Source organism: Macaca fascicularis, chromosome 4 (genome assembly GCF_037993035.2).
Source record: "Macaca fascicularis isolate 582-1 chromosome 4, T2T-MFA8v1.1".
Lineage (NCBI taxonomy): Eukaryota > Metazoa > Chordata > Mammalia > Primates > Cercopithecidae > Macaca > Macaca fascicularis.
Window position 1 is genome coordinate 36775420 of NC_088378.1, and position 20837 is coordinate 36796256.

Consider the following 20837-nt stretch of genomic DNA (forward strand, 5'->3'; position numbering starts at 1 on the left):
GAGGCGGGAGAATTGCTTGAACCCGGGAGGCGGAAGTTGCAGTGAGCCAAGATCGTGCCACTACACTCCAGCCTGGGTGACAAAGTGAGGCTCTATCTCAAAAACAAAAAACAAAAACAAAAAAAAAATAAAACTGTGTAGTTGGTTTATAATTAGTTTATTTATAAAAATCAGCCAGGTTTGGTGGCAGGCACCTGTAATCCCAGCTACACAGGATAATACTTATGAAGTATTATCTCTAATTATATTCCATAGTATATTTGTTTAGTTTCCATGAACTCTAAGTCAGCCCTGTAGTGTGCTGTTACAGTACCCAAGAGTTCTGGGTAACATCTGGTAGCAAAAAAAAAAACCAAAAAAAAAGTGGACGGTTGGGCACAGTGGAGTTCAAGATCGGCCTGTGCAACATAGCAAGATCCTGTTTCTAAAGAAAGAAAGAAAAAAAAACACCAGATAAAAACTACAAAACAAGCAGGTGAAGATATATTCTTACTAAGACTTGTGCAAACTTAGATGATAATTACACAAAACCCTCCAAAAATATAAGCTATTGGCACAGGCTTCATACTTAGCTATATAATCATCTAACCGCATTCTCCCCTACAACCTTGTTTTCACTTAATAAACATGTTAACTTTACAAGCTACTACCGACAGCCTTTATTAGTCTATTCCACTCTTGCTAATCCATCTGCTTTCTTATTTTCTGTTTTTTTCTCTCTTTGCTACTTCTCTTTTTCCTTTAATTCTTCCTTCGATGTAATGGGATTCTATTCAAATCTTTCTTCAGCTATGACTAATTTTTCTTCATTATGTTTAAAACTACATGGTATAATAAATGAGAGTTAAGCCTATATGTTTCTGAGTTGCAGCAGTAGAGTATGTTTTAATTTTTTCTCCTATTTTTTATCACTCATCCATCCTATTTAGTTTCTACTCCCTACCCCAAAGGTAGGGATACTTGAAGTTTTCAAATTAAAAGTGATTTCCTGGGATGCTCAAAGCTTCCAACTAACTCACAACAGATGCTAATTTATTACGGTAGTCCTCAACATGGCTTTCCTTTAAGTATGACATCTACTCAAGAGGCTTTTTTTTTATTTTGTTTATTTTTTTTGAGACGGAGTTTTGCTCTGTGGCCCAGGCTGGATGGAGTGCAATGGTGTGATCTCGGCTCACTGCAACCTCCGCCTCCTGGGTTCAAGCGATTCTCCTGCCTCAGCCTCCTGAGTAGCCAGGATTACAGGCGCCTGCCACCACACCTGGCTAATTTTTGTATTTTTAGTAGAGACAGGGTTTCACCACGTTGGCCAGACTGGTCTCAAACTCCTGACCCCGTGACCCGCCCGCCTCAGCCTCCCAAAGTGCTGGGATTACAGGCTGAGCCACAGCACCTGGCCCCAGGAGGTTTCTTTAATCTTATTTCACTCAGTGAATTCATTCAGTACACATGTGTTTAGCCTCCAATATGCAATTCACTGTACTAAGTGCTGGATGGTTTAGGACACGAGCAAGGTAATATTTAAGAACCTTTCCATGTATTTTCATGTGAAGTTCTTTATAAGGTAAATTACTTTACAGGCATAGTGGTAAACACTTTAAATGCCTATCTCATTTAATCCTCACAGAAATATTATGGCATTACCACCATTTTACTAGCTCAGAAAGAAAATAACTTGCCAAAGGTCACAAAGTAAGCTGGAATTTTAACCCTGCACAGTTGGGTCCTCCTGACCACTCCATGATATAAAATCATGATTATGTCTCAGCCCGGTTTTTCTCTCCAGCTCTGGTCTTCCAAGTAAGTTTTTTTGCAGTTCATCTCAAAAAAGCTTTCTTTCATTTGATCATTCTATATCTCCTCCTTCTTTGTCATCTGTTATGAGTTGAACTGTGTTCCCTCAAAATTCACATGTTGAAATCCTAACATCTTCTACTTCAGAATAAGACCTGATTTGGAATAGGTTTGTTGGAGATGTAATCAGTTAAGACGAGGTCATACTGGAGCAGGTGGGCCCCTAATCCAATATGGCTGATATTCTTATAAAAAGGAAACATTCAGAAGCAAACTCAGACATGCACACAGAAAGAACATCATGCAAAGACTGGAGTTATGCTAACACAAGTCAAGGAACACCAAGATTGCCAACAAACCTCCAGAAGCTAGGAAAGAGGCGTGAAATGGGTTCTTCCTCACACCCTCAGAAGGAACCAACTCACCCAACACCTTGACTTCAGACTTCCAGCCTTCAGGACTATGAGATAATAGATTTCTGTTGGTTAAGCCACCCAGTTTGTGGTACTTTGTTATGGCAGCCCTAGTAAACTACACATCTACACTTAGATAATTCAGAAATCCAAATGCAAATTTTTCTGCCTAACAGCAATATTCCCTTCCTCCATCTATATAGTTTTTAGCACAGCGGGATAGAACCAGTTGTACTGTTGCCAAACCAGAGATGTAAAGAGTAATTCTTGAATTCTCAGCAATCTCCTTTCCACATTCTGGCAATCAATCAAACGACTGAAGGGTTAGGAGCACAGGCTTTGAAGTCCACTGAGCTTAAATACCAGCTTCCACATTTCTTAGCTGTGTGATCTTGGGCAACTACCTAAACCTTGGCTTCCTGACCTGTTAAAGTGGGCTAATACCATCACTACCAGATACAGTCTCTATAACAATAAAGGGCAAAAATGCCTGAAAAGACTTTAGCACCTTACCTGGCATATAGAAAAAGTGAAACAAGTTACCTCTTACTATCAGTATTGTTCCTAAAACAAACTTTAGAATACATTTGGTTTTCATATGTGTGTCAGATTCATATTTGTGCACATGATGTGTTATACTCTGCTGGTATAAGAGTGACCAGTCACTAACCTCTGTGTAGTCTCCCACCTTTACCAGTCTCAGAAATTGAGAGGAGGTAACCTTAAAAATGTGAACTAGGAGGCTGGGCGCAGTGACTCGCACCTGTAATCCAAGCACTTTGGGAGGCCAAGGTGGGCGGATCAACCAAGGTCAGGAGTTCGAGACTAGCCCGGCCAACATGATGAAACCCCCCTTTCTACTAAAAGTACAAAACTTAGCCAGGTGTAGCGGTGGGTGCCTGTAATTCCAGCTACTCGGGAGGCTGAGGCAGGAGAATTGCTTGAACCCGGGAGTCAGAGGTTGCAGTGAACCAAGATCCCGCCACTGCACTCCAGCCTGGTGACAAGAACAAAACTCCACCTCAAAAAAAAAAAAAAAAAAAAAAAAAAAGTGAACTAGGAAAATCTATATTAAAGAACCCCTGTATCACCAGTGTGCCCTTTGACTTCATTTTGGGGGTTAGAGCTGGTTTTATAAGTAGGACTTAAAAAAAATGTAGCTCCAGGTCTAAGGAGGGAGGTTTGTGTGAAAGGACATTTAGTGCAGTGAGATATTAAAGCAGAGATCCACGATGTCTGAGTCAACAGAACAGATTAGCAGCTGCTAAAAGATAGAGACCAAGTCTGAGTTGGCTGGTACTGGGAACAACTGCCTTAGCTAACAAGACACTTGATCATTTCCCCCCACATAAATATGCTGTTTGCCAGTGATTGTTTTCACACTTAGGTTTCCCAAATTCCCTGCTTCTTCCTTAAAAACTCTTTTGGGGAAGGAATCTAATATACTTAGCATATTAACTTTACTATCTTTAAATAATAAGAAATATGCTGAAAGATTATTTGCCACATTCTCCTTAAAAAATACAAACGTGTTAACTATAACCTCCAAAATAGGCAAGAAGGCCTTCACACCTTTGCCCCTACACTTTCATCCATTTAGAATACCCTGTCCTCTCCTTCCACGCTCGCCGATTTGGAATCCCTTAGTTTTTGTTTTGCTGCCAGAAGCCTGAGGTCCTCTTCTTACCTTTCCACACGATCCCCCACTCCCTAACCCCCTGTCACTTTTATCTCCTCTGTGGCCCTGAGGTATTCTGATTTTTGTCTTAAATCTTATTCCCACCACAAACAAACCAGGGCAGCAGGAATGAATCCTTATCTTTATAAATTCCGCGTTTTCTTTTTCTTTAATCAAAAGCTCAATAAACATTTGCATGAGTTACTGACAGAGAAGCAGCTTGAACGCTTTAAAAATGAAACTGAAACCAGCGGAAAATCTAAAACTGAACTCTATCAGTTTATTAACATTACAGCAGGTCTCTGTTCTGATGAACTCCCTGGCGCTCTTACCGCGTTATCCAGTTTTGTTTTTTTCGCTGCACTCACCAGTCTAACAGTATCTGTTCACTGGATTCACAGCGCTGGCACGTGCCAAGCGCCTAATAATTGCTCACTGGATTGGCGGCTGACTACTCAGGAGAGGAAATTAAACACAAAGGCAGTATTGATCATATTCAGTAGTGTTTCGTGCGTTTGCTTTGGAAGTGGGGATTGGGGAATGGTCAATCACTTCCAAATTTAAAATGTTGCTTCCCGTAAGAAAATGGATTCCTCAAAGACTGGATATTTCATGTCTGTAGTCCTGGCCCTGCGTCAGGCACATTGTAGGTGTTGAAAATGCACCTGAGGAATTCTGATTTGCGCGGGACTGTGTATTCCGAGCACAATCCATCCTTAAAAACCAAACAAAGCAGAACAAACTTCGTTCAGAAGCGACTCCCCCTATATTTAGAAACTAGAATTGACCCCCTGGCTGCAGGGTCCCCCTTTACCAACACACCGCAGGGAAAGTGCTTAGAAATAGTGAAAGCAGCCGGGAGCAGTGGCTCACGCCTGTAATCCCAGCACTTTGGGAGGCCGAGGCGGGAGGATCACCTGAGGTCAGGAGTTCGAGACCAGCCTGGCCGACATGGTGAAATCCCGTCTTTACTAAAAATACAAAAAATTAGCCAGGCGTGGTGGCAGGCGCCTGTAATCCCGGCTACTCGGGAGGCTGAGGCAGGAGAATCGCTTGAAACCGGGAGCCGGAGGTTGCAGTGAGCCGAGATCGCGCCGTTGCACTCCAGCCTGGAATAGTGAAAGCGTGTTGGTTCTCGTTTCATGAAGACAAAGATGAGGATCACACCCACAACGACACAATCATGGGGGTCTCTCAGGGTGACTTAGGAGCGAAGGAACAAAATGCGCTGCCTGGGAAGACTGGGTCTTGTGGAAGCGAGGGGAAAGTAGAACGTGGTGTGGAAAGGGTTAAAACTGGCGCTCGGCGGGATACAAGGCTCCAGGTGCCTTAAAGACCACGCGGAACAACTTGTTTGTCTCCTGTCGCGCTCCGTAGAATGAGTTCCCTGGGCCTCTGTGAGCCACGCCCCCTTAAAGAAGGACAACGCGAAGCTGCCCACGTAGTGCCTGTTGCACTCGCCAAGGATTGGCCTGGCAGACACAGAAAACTCGCAGTACTCTTGCCTCAGGACCGCCTGAATCCGGAAACAGAAAGTCCCCAGGCCCGGCACCGCGGGAGCCACCTCTTTCGAGGGTGGGAGTGCACATGCGCACAGGGGGCCTGAAAAAACCCTTAAATACCGTCATGCGGGCTGATGAGGCCTCTTTCCCTGCCGCCGCGGAGTCGCGCGGAGGCGGAGGCTTGGGGTAAGTTTTGCGAAGCGGCCCGGTTGTATTGGTTGTGATTCGTGGCTCGTTGTGGTTTTACAGGGATTAGTTACAAGTATTTGGTTTTCTAGCAGGTTAATGCTTTTGTTTTTCAGTGCGTTCAAGATTCCGCTTCACCCGTAACCCACCGCCATGGCCGAGGAAGGGTGAGCCCAGGGGCCGGGTTTGGAGTTGGGGTCGGGGTTCGGCTGAGGCGTGGGCCTGCAGCTGGCGGAGCAGGACTGGGTCGAACGGGTTGCCGTAAGCGCTTCTGTTGTACACTAGGTCTTTTCTGAGGTCAAGGCGTTATGCGGTGTGAGGATTTTAACTGATGGTTCTGATGTGTCGTGTTTCAGCATTGCTGCTGGAGGTGTAATGGACGTTAATACTGCTTTACAAGAGGTGCTGAAGACCGCCCTCATCCACGATGGCCTAGCACGTGGAATTCGCGAAGCTGCCAAAGCCTTAGACAAGTACGTGTATCAGTCTCAATACTGTGGGTTCTTGCAACCGGAACAAAACTGCCACCCAAGGGAAGAAGGCGTGGAGTTCATGGTGTTAGCGCAAAAGTTCTGAATGGCATCCGTCCTACAGGAAACCTAGGAAAAGGTATCAGAACTTAGATCTATAAAGCCCACTTAAAATGTGTGGGTGGCTGTTGGAACGGGGATAAGCACTCAAAACTACAGTGTTTGAATGATGACTTAAATTGTCGGATACCCCTTCACTCCTTTTATGAGTGAAATGTAAGAGTCTGACAAACCTGTAGGTTGTGGGGCTAGTCAGTTTTATACTTAGGCGGAGAGATGAGATGGAGAGCCACATTACGTTTGGCAGTTTGCAAAACAAGCATTACATTAATGGAATTTCAAACTCAGGTTTCAGAAGCATTTGGTCCTAGGTGTAGGAATATCTGTGATTTATTTTAATTTGGGATATTTATTAATGTATTTTGAATGGATCGAGTTAATGTGTTTTTTATGGTGGTTGCATTGACAACCTACTTTTGAGCTGAATTTAAATGCAGTTTTAAGGTTTTACAGGACAAGTTCAGTTCGTTTTGGTGTAATCTAGCCAGTTGAATCCGATGGAAACGGCATTATTGTTAAATGTATTTAGTAGATTCTAGTATGAATCTTATGTATTATTTCTACTTCGGCAGTATTGCAAGGCATTTCATAACTGTTCCATTAATGCCACAGCTTTTTTTTTTTTCCTTTGAGACAGTCTCGCTCTGTTGCCCAGGCTGGAGTGCAGTGGCGCGATCTCATTGCAACCTCTACCTACCAGGTTGAAGCAATTATTGGAATTACAGGCACATGCCACCATGCCCAGCTAGTTTTTGTACTTTCAGTAGAAATGGGGTTTCGCCATGTTGGTCTCTGGCTGGTCTGGAACTCCTGACCTCAGATGATCTGCCACCCTTGTCCTCCCAAAGTGCTGAGATTATGGGAGTGAGCCTCGCCGCCCGGCCTTTAACATGTTTCTTACGATGTATGAAGCTGGCTTACAAGAAAGCCATTATGGTTGGGATTTGGCCACAAGTTTTAAAAATGCCTTTATACCAATTCAGTGTGTCAGGGAAAGAGGTTTTACTGAAAACCAGTTGTAGGTTAATTGAAGATGTATATGCTACCTAGCAGGTTCTTCAGACTCAGGCAATTTTGTACACATTTATGTGTTAAATAGATTTGCTGCTTATGTTTTGCAAGTGTTAGTGCAAAGAAAACTCCTAAAATGCAAGAATGATGGATTTGGATCTGAGTTTTAGCTTCATTTTCATTGTAATTTGAATTTCAGGCGCCAGGCCCATCTTTGTGTGCTTGCATCCAACTGTGATGAGCCTATGTATGTCAAGTTGGTGGAGGCCCTTTGTGCTGAACATCAGATCAACCTAATTAAGGTAAGGCTGCTAAGGATTGTGTTAGGGACTAATGTTCAGTGATGCTTGTATACCAGGGTCAATTTTGTGAAGTCTCAAGCTCTTCATTTTGTGCAGGTGTAAACATTACGTGCACCTGATACTGTTGGCCATTTTAAAGATGATTGTAGGTAGAAGCATTTTATACCTGCAGAATTGAATGCTAATTTTGACGTTGGTATACAACGAAGATTAGTAGGCTTGTAGGTGATCTTTGTGCTGTACATGATGACAACTGGCTCCCTCTACTGAACTGCCATGAGGAAACTGCCATGTCACCCTTCTGACTACAGCCACCTTTTGGGTTGAATTTATTTTTGGTAGTGTTAATGTCTATTAATATGATTTTTTTTTTTTAAATTTTCTCCCAATAGGTTGATGACAACAAGAAACTAGGAGAATGGGTAGGCCTCTGTAAAATTGACAGAGAGGGGAAACCCCGTAAAGTGGTTGGTTGCAGTTGTGTAGTAGTTAAGGTAAGTCACCATTTATTTTAGGGATGAAGGTTGTGCTAGGTAATCATATAACACCTTGTATTGAAATTAAGTTGAGGATCTTAAGGAAAAAACTGATTCAACAGGTTTAAAGCATTTTCTGCATTTCAGAAAAAAATAAAAGCTGTAATTTACAAGCCAGCCAATGAATCTGCTTACCTGATTGTGTTTGTGCAGACATACTTTAAAAACTGGCAATAGTAAAGCCATGTTACGAGCCTTAAGGACATTGAAGTCGTTAAGGTCCCTGAAAGTGGCTATAACAAATCTTAGTGATGAGAAACATATTTATAAGACATAGCTAATTGTTGAAGCTCCACTGTAGTTGATAATAATAACTTGGTGAAATTCCTAAATGTTAACAAGAAATGGCATGTGTTTTTTTTTTTAAGGACTATGGAAAGGAGTCTCAGGCCAAGGATGTTATCGAAGAGTACTTCAAATGCAAGAAATGAATAAATAAATCTTTGGCTCACATTCCTCATGTCTGGCTTTTTATTTGCGGCAGTAAAATAAGGTCCCTGTTAGCAAAGTAAAATAAAATCTTCACAAAGTGATTACTACAGATGAACTGGAAATGTGCTCTCAAAGTCTTCTCCCCAACCAATGACTGCATCGTGGGGCGATTCAAACCTGAACAGCCCTAGCAAAGAGAGGTCTGCCATGCACTATTGGTGATGGCCAGGGTTACTTAGCTATGGGCATTTATCCCTGGCTAGACTCGTCTAGAATCTGGAGAGAGAGGCTGTGTGTTTTTAATAGGTTAAAGTCTATGAAAGGACAATGAGTAGACATACTGGGCAGGTTGGTAGAAAGTACACAGTTGGACCGGGATCAAATCTTGCCTGTAGGACATGTCTGTGATGTCTAGGAATGCTTGTGGACATTCCTTTGACTTTTTGAGATGGAGTTTCATTCGTGGTGCCCAGGTTGGAGTGCAGTGGTGCAATCTTGGCTAACTGCAAACTCTTCTGGGTTCAAGTGATTCTCGTGCCTCAGTCTCCCAAGCAGCTGGGATTGTAGATGCCTGGCAATTTTTTGTATTTTTTAGTAGAGATAGGGTTTCACCATGCTGGCCAGGATGGTCTCGAACCGCAGGTGATCCACCAGTTTTGGCCTCCCAAAGTGCCGGGATGACAAGTATGAGCCGCCATGCCTGGCCTCTGTTTTGTGCAGTAGCGAGAGGGGCTTGAATGCATCCCCGTCCCTAGGAAGCTCCGCAGTGAAAGAAGCCATGGCTGGTGTTGGGTGTATTTCAAACTTGGATAAATGTACTGTTAAAAGAATGTGAGGCCGTGTACTTTCTCAATCCCGGTTTTGAAAACTACACCAACGTTTTTCTTTGCATCTTATACGTTAACAGGCTGAAGGCCTTAATTGGGAATCAGTAGGGTCTCCCATACTGGTTGGTTTGGTAGTTACAGCTAAAGCTGGTTGACCTTAGCATGGTGGTGACATTGAGTGGCCTCATGGAAAGCAAGGAGCTTCGAGATACTTTCTCTGAAGTGTGTGTAACCTGGAAATGTGTTAACATTGAAATTGTCAACTTTATGTACTCTGGCTTTTCTGAGAAAAGTTCACTTTGAATTCTAGTTTCCATGTATCACCAATCTTTGTTGATATTTTTGAGTGCCTGTTGCATATATGGCACTGTTAGGGCTGTTACATATGTTCAATTAGAATGGAAAGCAGGTGAAGTGTCTTACATGTGTGGTTTTTTTCGTAGAGATGGGATTTCACCACATTGTCCGTGCTCAGATTTTTTTTGTTATTGTATTTCCATGTCCACTGTCACCTCAGCTGCAAAACACCAAAGTCAGAAGGAAGGTTAATCCCAAGGTTTGGTTTGGTTTTGTTTTTCTTGAAACGGAGTCTCCCTATGTCACCCAGGCTGGAGTGCAGTGGCACAATCTTGGCTCATTGCGACCTCTGCCTCCAGAGTAGCTGGGATTACAGGTGCATGCCACCATGCCCAGCTAATTTTTGTATTTTTAGTAGAGACAGGGTTTCACTATGTTGGCCAGGCTAGTCTGTAACTCCTGACCTCAGGTGTTGGATTGGCCTCTCAAAGCTGGGATTACAGGTATGAGCCACAGTACCCGGCCTAAAATCTAACCTTAACTCTGCATTTTCCCTTCTTGTTGCTCTGTGTTTGCTCCTCCAAGTCATTGAAACGTCTCCATCCTCAGACTTTTGTCTGTTTTCTGGCTGTTGTCCTCACTGGAGACTGCTCGTGTGCTTGCCAGCAGCCTCTGGTCAAATGCAGTGGCTCAATCCCAGCCTTTTCCTGACCTCCAGGATTTTGTTTTAAGTGCTGTTGGCATTTTGACCGTTACATTTCAGTTCTTTCCCTTCTGCCTGTGCTTTCAATTGTAATAGTTTCCAGAGTTCAGGTGAGCATCAGTTTGCTTCTCTGCAGCCTTCCTGGGATATTCTCCCACTCCCACAGCTTCCCCTGTTTCCCAAGTCTATTTTTTTTTTTTTTTGATCCACTCTCAGCTGTACCAGACAATTTCCCCAGGAACACCCACTTGCTCTTCAAATTTTGCATGCCTTCAAGTGAACTTTATCATCACTAACATGTTTTTGTTAGAGGAAAAGAAAGCTGACCATGTGGTATGTACCAGACTGCGTTCATTATCACTTGTTACTACCTACCACCTTCCCATGCCAAAGGCCTTGGCATCCTCAACTCCTACCTGCGCTGTAAAGGTCTTACTACTGTCAGTCTCATCCAGATGATTTTCAAGACATGAGTCACTCCATTCCAGTTACTCATCCAGACTTCTGAGTTGTAGTTACTGAAAAGTGATCATGCCCATCTCTTCATAACTTTGGTTTGTTTGAAGTACCTCTACTTTTCTCCATCTGGATATCTCCTACTCATTCTTCAAAACTCAGTGCAAATGTAGTGTCAGCTTCAGAGTGTGATTTGCCTGTGTAGCTTATATGGGATCACTGGGGAGCCCATTAAAGCAAAAGTGCCAGTACAGAAGCAGATGTGTTCATTGTTTTATGTAGGAAAATAGTTTTATGAAACCAGTTGCTGTGTGTGCTCAGAATCTTGTTGAGGACATCCCTCATGAACCCAAAAGGAGAGCTGTTTGAGCCAAGCACTTGATGTTTTCTTGCACCCATGGACAATGAGACTTGTGACTCCCTGTGTACTTTGGCTGTGAGAGCCTCCAAATGAAAAACTCCATTTTCTTTCTATTCTTTATTTTTATTTTTGCTTCATTCTGATTTTATTAAAGTGTATTCTATGTATTTCTGATAAACCACTTTAAATGCTTTAAAAAATGAATGAGAGGTGGGGTGCGGTGGCTCATGCCTTAATCCCAGCACTTTAAGAAGCTGAGACGGGCGGATCACAAGGTCAGGAGTTTGAGACCAGCCTGGCCAACAGGCTGAAACCACGTCTCTACTAAAAATACGAAAAATAGCTGGGCGCGGTGGCAGGTACCTGTAATCCCAGCTACTCGGGAGTCTGATGCAGGAGAATCATTTGAACCTTGGCAGGTGGAGGTTGCAGTGAGCCAAGATTGTGTCATTGCACTCCAGCCTGGGCAACAGGACGAGACTCCATCTCAAAAAAAAAAAAAAAAAAAAAAAAAAAATTGAGAACAAAGATTGTAAAAAGCCTGTATTAGACTGCTATTATAAACAAGTATTGTCAGTCTTTAACTGGATTGTTGAGGCAACAGAAGCATTACATAGACAGGGCTTATAAACCCTAGGAAAGTGTGGAAACATCTACTAGTCTTAACTAAGGACTAGTCTTGCCCTTAATGGAGTTTGAATTTTTTTTTTTTTTTTTTGAGACGGAGTCTCACTTTGTCGCCCAGGCTGGAGTGCAGTGGCTGGATCTCAGCTCACTGCAAGCTCCGCCTCCCGTGTTTTTGCCATTCTCTTGCCTCAGCCTCCCCAGTAGCTGGGACTACAGGCGCCCGCCACCATGCCCGGCTAGTTTTTTTGTATTTTTTAGTAGAGACGGGGTTTCACCGTGTTAGCGAGGATGGTCGCGATCTCCTGACCTCGTGATCCGCCCGTCTCGGCCTCCCAAAGTTGGATTTCTTTTTTTAAATGAGTTCGTTATTTAAAGAGTTGTGCTCAAGGACTATGTTAAGCACAAGTACTCCTGAGAGCCACTGAGAAGGAAGAGACTAGTCAGGGAATAAGGTCACAGCCATCACCACTCCAGGACAAGGATGGGACAGGCCGATGGCAGAGAAGGGTACAGCGTTGTCTTCCCAGCCAGGCATGTTCAAAAAGGTCAATCCACGTGCTAGAACAACTTCAGCAGTAAGTCCCAGCAAGAGTAAAAGAGATGGCGTGGTTAAGGAGGTGATCTGGGGAGAGGCCACAAGACTCACTCAGGGCACCAGTCTGACTCACTGCTGGTGGCTTGGGATATAGAAGTACTGACACAGCAGAATGTTTAGAAGGATTGGGACCAAGCCGATCCCAGGCAAGAATAAATCATGAGTTCTTTTTTGAAAACATGGTTTGACACTTCAAATATAACAGTACATCTCAATTCAAATTGCTTTATCATAAGTGAGATGTTTCATCCCAGAGTTTACAGATCGTAATCTTAGTCTGTTGATAAATCGTATTCAAATCTGGCTTTTGCTTGATAAGGCTTACAAATCAGGGTGGAGGATGAATCTTCTAAGGATTCTTCCTCTATGTTGATGGGCAGTTTTCTAAGCTCTTCCCTACTTTGTGAAATATTCCTACAGAGTATTTTTGATCCCCTTTTCCACCCCGTCCTCTTTCTTCTTCCTTTCTTCTTGTTTTTCCACCGCCCCCCCCCGCCCCCCGCTAAATGTTCAGTGACGGTTTTCATCACCACACTGTTAATTTGGCTTCCACAGTACCTTAGTTTTTGGAAGGAAATGTGCCAGAGAAGAGACAGAAGTGTCTTTCTGTTGTGTTTTTCTATCTCGTTTGAGTTTGTTTTTTTAAATATGAATTAAGCAAACTGAACGACAAAGATTGTGAAGATAGAGACCCTGGTGATCCTCCTGAGGCCCTACCAATCAGTGAGGTTCTATTTGCCTTTCACTTTTTGATGATAACGGGAGAGAAAAAAAATTTGTTTTTGTTTATTTTGTTTTTTGTTTTTTTAAGATGGAGTCTTGCTCTGTTGCCCAGGTTGGAGTGCCGTGGCACAATCTTAGCTCACTATAGCCTCTGCCTCCCGGATTCAAGTGATTCTTCTGCTTCAGCTTCCCGAGTAACTGGGACCAGAGGCGCGTGCCACTCTGCCCGGCTAATTTTTGCATTTTTAGTAGAGACGGGGGTTTCACCATATTGGCCAGGCTGGTCTCAAACTCCTGACCTCGTGATCTGCCTGCCTCGGCCTCCCAAAGTGCTGGGATTACAGGTGTGAGCCACTGTGCCCAGCCAGGGAGAGAAAAAATTGTAAAGCATCAATTCAGAATGCTTTAGTTTAGAAAACATTTATTAGGCCAATTTCAAATAAAAGAATAGGCATAGCTATAAGTATATTCATCACAGAGCTACAATACTTTGTGTTGATGATGGAGGAGAATTGAATAAAATGTATGTTTACATAGTGGGATATTAGGATGCCACCAAAATGGACAGTATGGAAGGGCATTTGTTAATATACATTTTTTGAAAAGTAGTTGAACATACAATAGGATAGCATTTTCTTAAAAAAAAAAAAAAAGGAAATACTAAAAGAATATAGAATATAAAGGGGCCGAGTGCGGTGGCTCACGCCTGCAATCCTAACACTTTGGGAGGCCAAGGTGGGCGCAGATCACCTGAGGTCAGGAGTTTGAGACCAGCCTGGCCAACATGGTGACACCCTGTCTCTACCAAAAATACAAAAATTAGCCAGGCATGGTGGCAGGAGCCTGTAATCCCAGCTACTCCGGAGGCTGAGGTGGGAGAATCTCTTGAACCCGGGAGGCAGAGGTTGCAGGGAACCAAGATCGCATCACTGCACTCCAGCCTGGGGCAACAGAGCGAGACTCAGTCTCAAAAAAATAAAAAAATAAAGATAAAAGAATATGAAGGTACATGCTGGCAGAGAAGACAGGTTGGAAGGATATACATCAAGGTGTTAATGTTTCTAGGAAGGTTTTCCATTTGCTTGTTTTCTTTTTCGTCTAATCAACATGTATTGCTTTTGAAGTAAAATATTTATTTTTATTTATTTTTGTTTTTTAAATGAAAGCCCAAGTGGGCTCTGAGAAAGAGGGTCAAGTGCCAAGAAAACATTTTAAATTAAAGAAATGAAATAATGGTACAGTACATTCTTGGGGTTAATTTGAGTGCCATTAATATAATAATCTTTTTTTTTTTTTTTTTTTTTTTTGAGATTTTGAGATTTTGAGTCTTGCTCTGTCGCCCAGGCTGGAGTGCAGTGGCACCATCTCGGCTCACTGCAAGCTCCGCCTCCCGGGTTCACACCATTCTCCTGCCTCAGCCTCTGGAGTATCTGGGACTACAGGCGCCTGCCACCACACCCGGCTAATTTTTTTGTATTTTTTTGTTTTTTTAGTAGAGACGGGGTTTCACCGTGTTGTCCAGGATGGTCTCGATCGCCTGACCTCGTGATCCGCCCACCTCTGCCTCCCAAAGTGCTGGGATTACAGGCGTGAGCCACCACACCCGGCTTTAGTATAATAATCTTTTTAAAAATTTGTGTTTTGTGAATCAAGTGAATTTATACTTGTCTATACTTTCAGTTGTAAAAACAAAACTGCTTAAAATGAATGAATTCGTGCCTAGCCAACAGAGGGCAGTAAGAAACTGATGCCAGCTGAGGGACAGGTCAGTGAGAAACAGGAAGACAAGGTAAGAAGCAGGGACTATAGCAGGTTCACCCTAGGAAAAGATTCTTATCCCATTCTCTGAAGATTTTGAGAATTCTATTTGTAGGAATAGAGATTATAGGATATTGTTGAGCTTAGTTTACTATTTCTGGTTGCATTTATTTGCTTTTTACAAATTGTTACCCATCATTTGGATTCAGTTTAATAAAAGCTTCCAATAACAATAATAATACCAAATTAGCCTTGCTCTTAGACCATTTACATTTAAACTTTTTAAATACTAAAGGACATTGGCATTTTCTAACTCACATAACATTATTTCAATTAGTTGTAATTTTAAGTAGTTTAATGAAGTTTTATAAATGATATCAATTAGAATTCTGTAACCACCAGTGGACACTGGCTGTTTTTTATCTTTCTTCCAAGGTTACTAATATTGCTCAATTGCAATATATATGTATGAAATAAAAATCAGAAATTATAAAAATGTAAACCGTTGATTTTCAATGTTTTCTCCGCCATATTGAGAATATGCCTAGAACTACCTGAAGAACAAGTTTCCAGAGAAAGCCTATTCTGGAAAATGGGCATAATTTGGAGATGATCAAGGCAAGGGGTATGCTTTGGAGATTAAATTCTCCACACCGTAGTTCCATGGGAGCATTAACTATGTTCTGAGCCTTTATCTCCCGTGCCTAGGACAGTGCGTGGTATGGCAGGCACTCAGATGTTTCACTTGTCTGTTTGTGGGCTTTCTTTTCAGGCTTAAACTCCTCAGCCTTTATTCACCCTCTATTTTTTAAGGTTCCTTTTCCTCTGGCAACAAAAGTAAGTCTCTCAGGTTGGGCTGCTTTGAGTCGAGTGTGGAGCCAAGCTGTCTCAACTTCCTTTCTCTCCAGCTCCACTCTAGGGAGCAGGGCATAGAAACATATCCTATCACAATATGGAGTACATGGCTCTAAGAAGCTGAAAAAATAAGTTTAAAAGCCATTGTGAGACCTGGGAACAGTAAAAAGCATGTGAATTCAGGGAAACTATTTTTACATTGCAATAATTTCTTTTTGAAGCTTATTTATTGAGACATATGCCAACAGCACAGAATTATAGGAGTGATGTGAATTAAACCTTATACAAATGTAGTATTTGTCTTTTTATTTTTCCTTCTCTCAACTACCCCCAACTAAAATTTACAAATGGATATAAAAATCCTGTTTGTACCTCGTTGGCTCGTTAGAGAAATACTGAGTCAAAGGTCTGTGATATTTCACAGTGCTGCCCCCAGGTGAAAAGAAGCAAAATGCACATAAAAAAATAAATAAATATGAGATGCATAAGGGGAAAATAAAATATTAGCATACAAAATGCTACAAATTAAAAAGCCCGCCTTCTCTTATAGATTTGATGCTGGATAAACTTGATGGATTCTAGGAGTCAGCAGATGTTTTGCTAAATGGGTACATGTTGTGTCTTGCAGGAGGTACTTAGCCCCACGAGGGTCATAACGTGATGCAGTTATGCCACTCTTTCAGGAGGAAATGCACATATAATTTAAGAATAAATTAAAACCTTTTCTACATTTCCTCACAAGCTGCATTTTGAAATAAAATTATCCATTTCAAAATATTATATTCCAAATTTCTATCATGTGAAGACTCTAGAAAAGTTTACTCCAAAATAATGAAAATGATAACATAATGTGGACGATGCTAAAGTGCAAAAGCAGAATTCAGAGTTGTATGTGAAGAGGAAATGATACGCAATAAATCTGTTAGATATTTTTAGTAACATATCAGGGCATAAAAGGCGGAGTTGTCATATTACCTTTGTTGTTGTGTTGTCTTGTGAAGTGAGTCTCATTCAAAGTATTTTGGGTTGCACTGCTGCCTTCTAGAAGTGCTCAGCATAGAATACAGGACAGATGAAGTTTAACAGTCACTTTGGTTTGACACTATTGTGTTGGGTTGCAGTAAAAATAAAACAGATAAGAAGTGAACTGGTCTTCAAATAAACTTCTATATTGCAGTGAAACTGCTAAGGTGTTTCTCCTGTCGTGGCAATGGGCAACAACACGACCTTTTATGATCCAGAAACCTGCCTGGCCAATGAATCCAATACATCCCAGTACGAGACAATTTTAAAGTCCGTGTTCAAAGTTTATTTGCAGCAAATAGAGTTAATACTTTAAAAGCAGAAGTATTAGGCTGGGTGCAGTGGCTCATGCCTGTAATCCCAGCACTTTGGGAGGCTGAGGCGGCGGGCAGATCACCTGAGGTTAGGAGTTCAAGACCAGCCTGGCCAGCATGATTAAACCCTGTCTCTACTAAAAATACAAAAATTAGCCAGGCACGGGACCCATGCCTGTAATCCCAGTTACTCAGGAGGCTGAGGCAGGAGGATCACTTGAACCTGAGAGGCAGAGGTTGCACTGCAGCCTGGGAGACAGAATGAGACTCCATCTCCACAAAAAGAAAGAAAGAAAAAAAAAAGCAGTATTTCTTGGTGGTGGTGGAGAGGAGGCAATGGGAAAAGGAGACAGAGAAAGTGAGGGAGGGATGGAGAGAGAGGGAGACAGAGGGAGAGAAAAATGTTCAGGTCACTATAAATTAGTACAGAGGATTCCCATTTTTTTTTGCCCCATGCTGGTGATTTTCTCAAGTTAAAAAATGAAAACGAAATGCCAGCATTCACTTTTTATTTTGGAAATTCAGCTTGATGCAATTGTTAGTTGAAAATAAATGTAAATAGGCCGGGCACAATGGTTCACGCCTGTAATCCCAGCACTTTGGGAGGCCGAGGTGGGTGAATCACGAGGTCAAGAGATTGAGACCATCTTGGCCAACATGGTGAAACCCTGTCTTTACTAAAAATATAAAAATTAGCTGGGTCTGGTGGCAGGCGCCTGTAGTCTCAGCTACTTGGGAGGCTGAGTCAGGAGAATCACTTGAACTCGGGAGGCAGAGGTTGCAGTGAGCCGAGACTGCACCACTGCACTCCAGCCTGGTGACAGAACGAGATTCTGTCTCGAAAAACAAAACAAAACAAACAAACAAAAAAACAGGAAAAAAAAAAAGAAAATAAATGTAAATAAACTGAATATTATCTGACTGATTCTGCTTTCATTGCATTGGATAGAACTCAGTAGTTGTTTTCTCTGGAGATAACAGAAAGTCTCAATTGAAATAGCATTTTATTGAAGTGAAAAGAACTTATAATTGTCAGTTCACGGATTTTTACTTGTGCTGAAAGTCTTTAAGGCAGCAAATAAAATGTTCCTCTACCTGTGCAACAGCTAGTTTGGATGAGATATGCAAACTTCTATTTAAGAAAAGCAATATATTTAATAATATTTATATTGCCTTATCTGAATTGGAAGACAACCAAAAAATAATATATGTGTATTATTTTATTTATTTGTTTTTTTTCTTTTGAGATAGAGTCTTGCTCTGTCACCTAGGCTGGAATGCAATGGCGTGATCTCAGCCCACTGCAGCCTCTGCCTCCCAGGTTCAAGCGATTCTCCTGCCTCAGCCTTCTGAGTAGCTGGGATTACAGGCACAAGCCACCATGCCCAGCTAATTTTTGTATTTTTAGTAGAGATGGAGTTTCATCATGTTAGCCAGGCTGGTCTCAAACTCCTGACCTCAGGTGACGCACCCACATTGGCCTCTCAAAGTGCTGAAATTACAGGTGTGATCCACTGCGCCTGGCCCCAACATATAAATAATATGTAAATAATAATAAAACTCTGTAGAGTTGAGTGGATGATCATGTAAACCAACTCCTTTTAACCTTGTTCTGTGATTCCAGAAATCTATAGATTCTTTGATTTCTATTTCAATGACTTGATAATGAGAGTTAAATAATTGCGCAAATAAATATTGGGGATTTATTTTATAATAACATCTTGTTATATTAGGTGATTCCCAAATTACTTCATTTTTTATTTTAGTCTTTTGAAGAGGGTCTACCATGGTGGAGGGACTCTTACATAATACAAGGGTCTATTTAAGATTAACCATTTAGTATAAAACAAAAAGGTATATTTATATATTTTTGATGATCATTTCCCAAAGTTAGCTTATTGTTAAATGATGCAAAATTTAGGGAATTAAAGCAAACAACCCAAACTATTAAAGTATTCTTCCTAATGACATAAGTGATCTTCTTTAATACTGTCACCGAAGGTAAATAAATATTAATGACAATTATGGTAAAAGTTATTTTCCTGAGTGTCAGCAGCCACCTTGCCTCTATTATAATGATTGGTTTTGATATTTTCTAGAAGTAATTATACGGCCAGACCAAAATATGACCTTCCTACTTTCTTTCCTGTGTTTCTGGAGAAGATGCTTTCTCTTGCCTCTAGAGAATTTAGGCCTGATGTAACAATATTTTTCCACTGCAGATTCTACTGGAATTGGAGTCTGAGGTTTTTTTGGTTTTTGTTTTCTTCTTGAGACGGAGTTTCACTCTGTCACCCAGGTTGAAGTTCAGTGTCGCAATCTCGGCTCACTGCAACCTCTGTCTCCTGAGTTCAAACAATTCTGCCTCAGCCTCCCAAGCAGCTGGGACTGCAGGCCTGCGCCACTATGCCCAGTTATTTTATTTTATTTTATTTTATTTTTATTTTTTGTATTTTTAATAAAGACGGGGTTTCACCATGTTGATCAGGCTGGTTTTGAACTCTTGACCTCAGGTGATCCACCTGCCTCAGTCTCCCAAAGTGTTGGGATTACAGGCGTGAGCCACTGTGCCTGGCCAAGTCTGAGTTTTTAAGATGGAAGAGACTTGAGAAATGGTCTAGTTTGATTCCTTCATTTTCCAAATGAGAAGATAGAACCCCAAGTTCCAGGACATGACCCAAGAAACCTTTGAACATTGTATAAACTGACTGATTATAGGATTTGCCATTTTGTTGAATATTAGAATAGTTTGTATTTAATATATGTAGAAGGATTATTATTATTATTATTAGACAGAGTCTTGCTCTGTCATCAGGCTGGAGTGCAGTGGCATGATCTTGGCTCACTGCAACTTCCGCCTTCTGGGTTCAAGAGACTCGCCTGCCTCAGCTTCCCAAGTAGCTGGGACTACAGGTGCGCACCACCATGCCCAGCCAGTTTTTTGTATTTTAGTAGAGATGGGGTTTCACCATGTTAGCCAGGATGGTCTTGATCTCCTGACCTTGTGATCCACCTGCCTCAGCCTCCCAAAGTGCTGGGATTACAGGTTTGAGCCACCACGCCTGGCCCTGAAGAAATATATTTTATAAATTGGTAGGTAGCTTCCACAAGAGGCATGTAGAGATTTGGAAAAAAAACTGTTTATACAAAGCTAACTTTCAAATGTACAAACATAGTCTTCCATAAGTCATTCATTTTCAATGCTCTGCACTTTGAGTTTTGCTGTGCAAAAACTGTGCAATATTTTCCTGATCTCTACTTACTCCATATTATCCAGACCAACAACAGTGGTTCAGCATGGTGAATTCTCCAGAAAGAGGGATTTACAACACTGAGTCTTATCAAGCCTTCAGTAGGGGAGCAACACAGGTGAATTAATAGGGCCAAGGAGACACCTTTAAAGAAAAGGGAAGGGAAGGGGAGCTATTTGTCCAGAAAATAGTGATTTGAAGAAAACCAATCTGGAAGTGTATGATGAGGGTATATTTTATAAAAGATTACAGCTAGCTGCTTTGCCTTGCCATGAAATAAACAAATGAGAATTAATTTTTAGAAGAGGTTATAATAACTTTAAATGAGGAGTGTTGCTACCTATAGTTGATTGTAAAGGGAATTGGGCTTTTAAATATAATACTGGGTTAAGTACACTTCTTCTGAGACCCTGTCAGCAGAATGCTGATGTTTGTAATTGGAAAAGAGAATATCTCTTAAGGATCTCTTTAACAAGTCAGCCCAAGACACAGATTCTCATCCTCAACTAGAATACTACTCCCATTCACAAAAACCTGGGGAATATGATCACATTAATGCCCAATAGATTTATAGCAAGAATAAGAGCAAAATAAAATCTATGT

At 41.6% G+C, this 20837-nt stretch overlaps 1 protein-coding gene and 3 non-coding genes across 7 annotated transcripts; all 4 read left to right on the forward strand.

Moving 5' to 3' along the window:
- Positions 1–5501: 5501 nt before the first annotated feature.
- On the forward strand, positions 5502–8465 carry RPS12 (ribosomal protein S12). 4 transcript variants are annotated; one of them, XR_012433448.1, is made up of 6 exons: positions 5502–5573; positions 5690–5834; positions 5930–6182; positions 7374–7476; positions 7869–7970; positions 8381–8465. XR_012433448.1 is itself a non-coding variant. In XM_045391510.2 (6 exons), the coding sequence occupies exons 1-6, from the start codon at positions 5522–5524 to the stop codon at positions 8441–8443; spliced, it is 582 nt and encodes a 193-aa protein (XP_045247445.2). In that variant the 5' UTR covers positions 5502–5521; the 3' UTR covers positions 8444–8465. The 4 variants fall into 4 exon arrangements, 2 of the variants coding, with proteins under 2 accessions (XP_045247445.2, XP_005551928.1); XR_012433449.1 differs by having other exon boundaries at positions 5690–5740; XM_045391510.2 differs by having other exon boundaries at positions 5930–6046.
- Positions 6264–6336, forward strand: LOC123573217 (small nucleolar RNA SNORD101). Its single transcript, XR_006697947.1, has one exon. It is a non-coding gene; the product is annotated as a small nucleolar RNA SNORD101 (small nucleolar RNA).
- LOC123573243 (small nucleolar RNA SNORD100) lies at positions 7713–7788 on the forward strand. Its single transcript, XR_006697970.1, has one exon. It is a non-coding gene; the product is annotated as a small nucleolar RNA SNORD100 (small nucleolar RNA).
- On the forward strand, positions 8124–8253 carry LOC123573235 (small nucleolar RNA SNORA33). Its single transcript, XR_006697964.1, has one exon. It is a non-coding gene; the product is annotated as a small nucleolar RNA SNORA33 (small nucleolar RNA).
- Positions 8466–20837: the final 12372 nt, after the last annotated feature.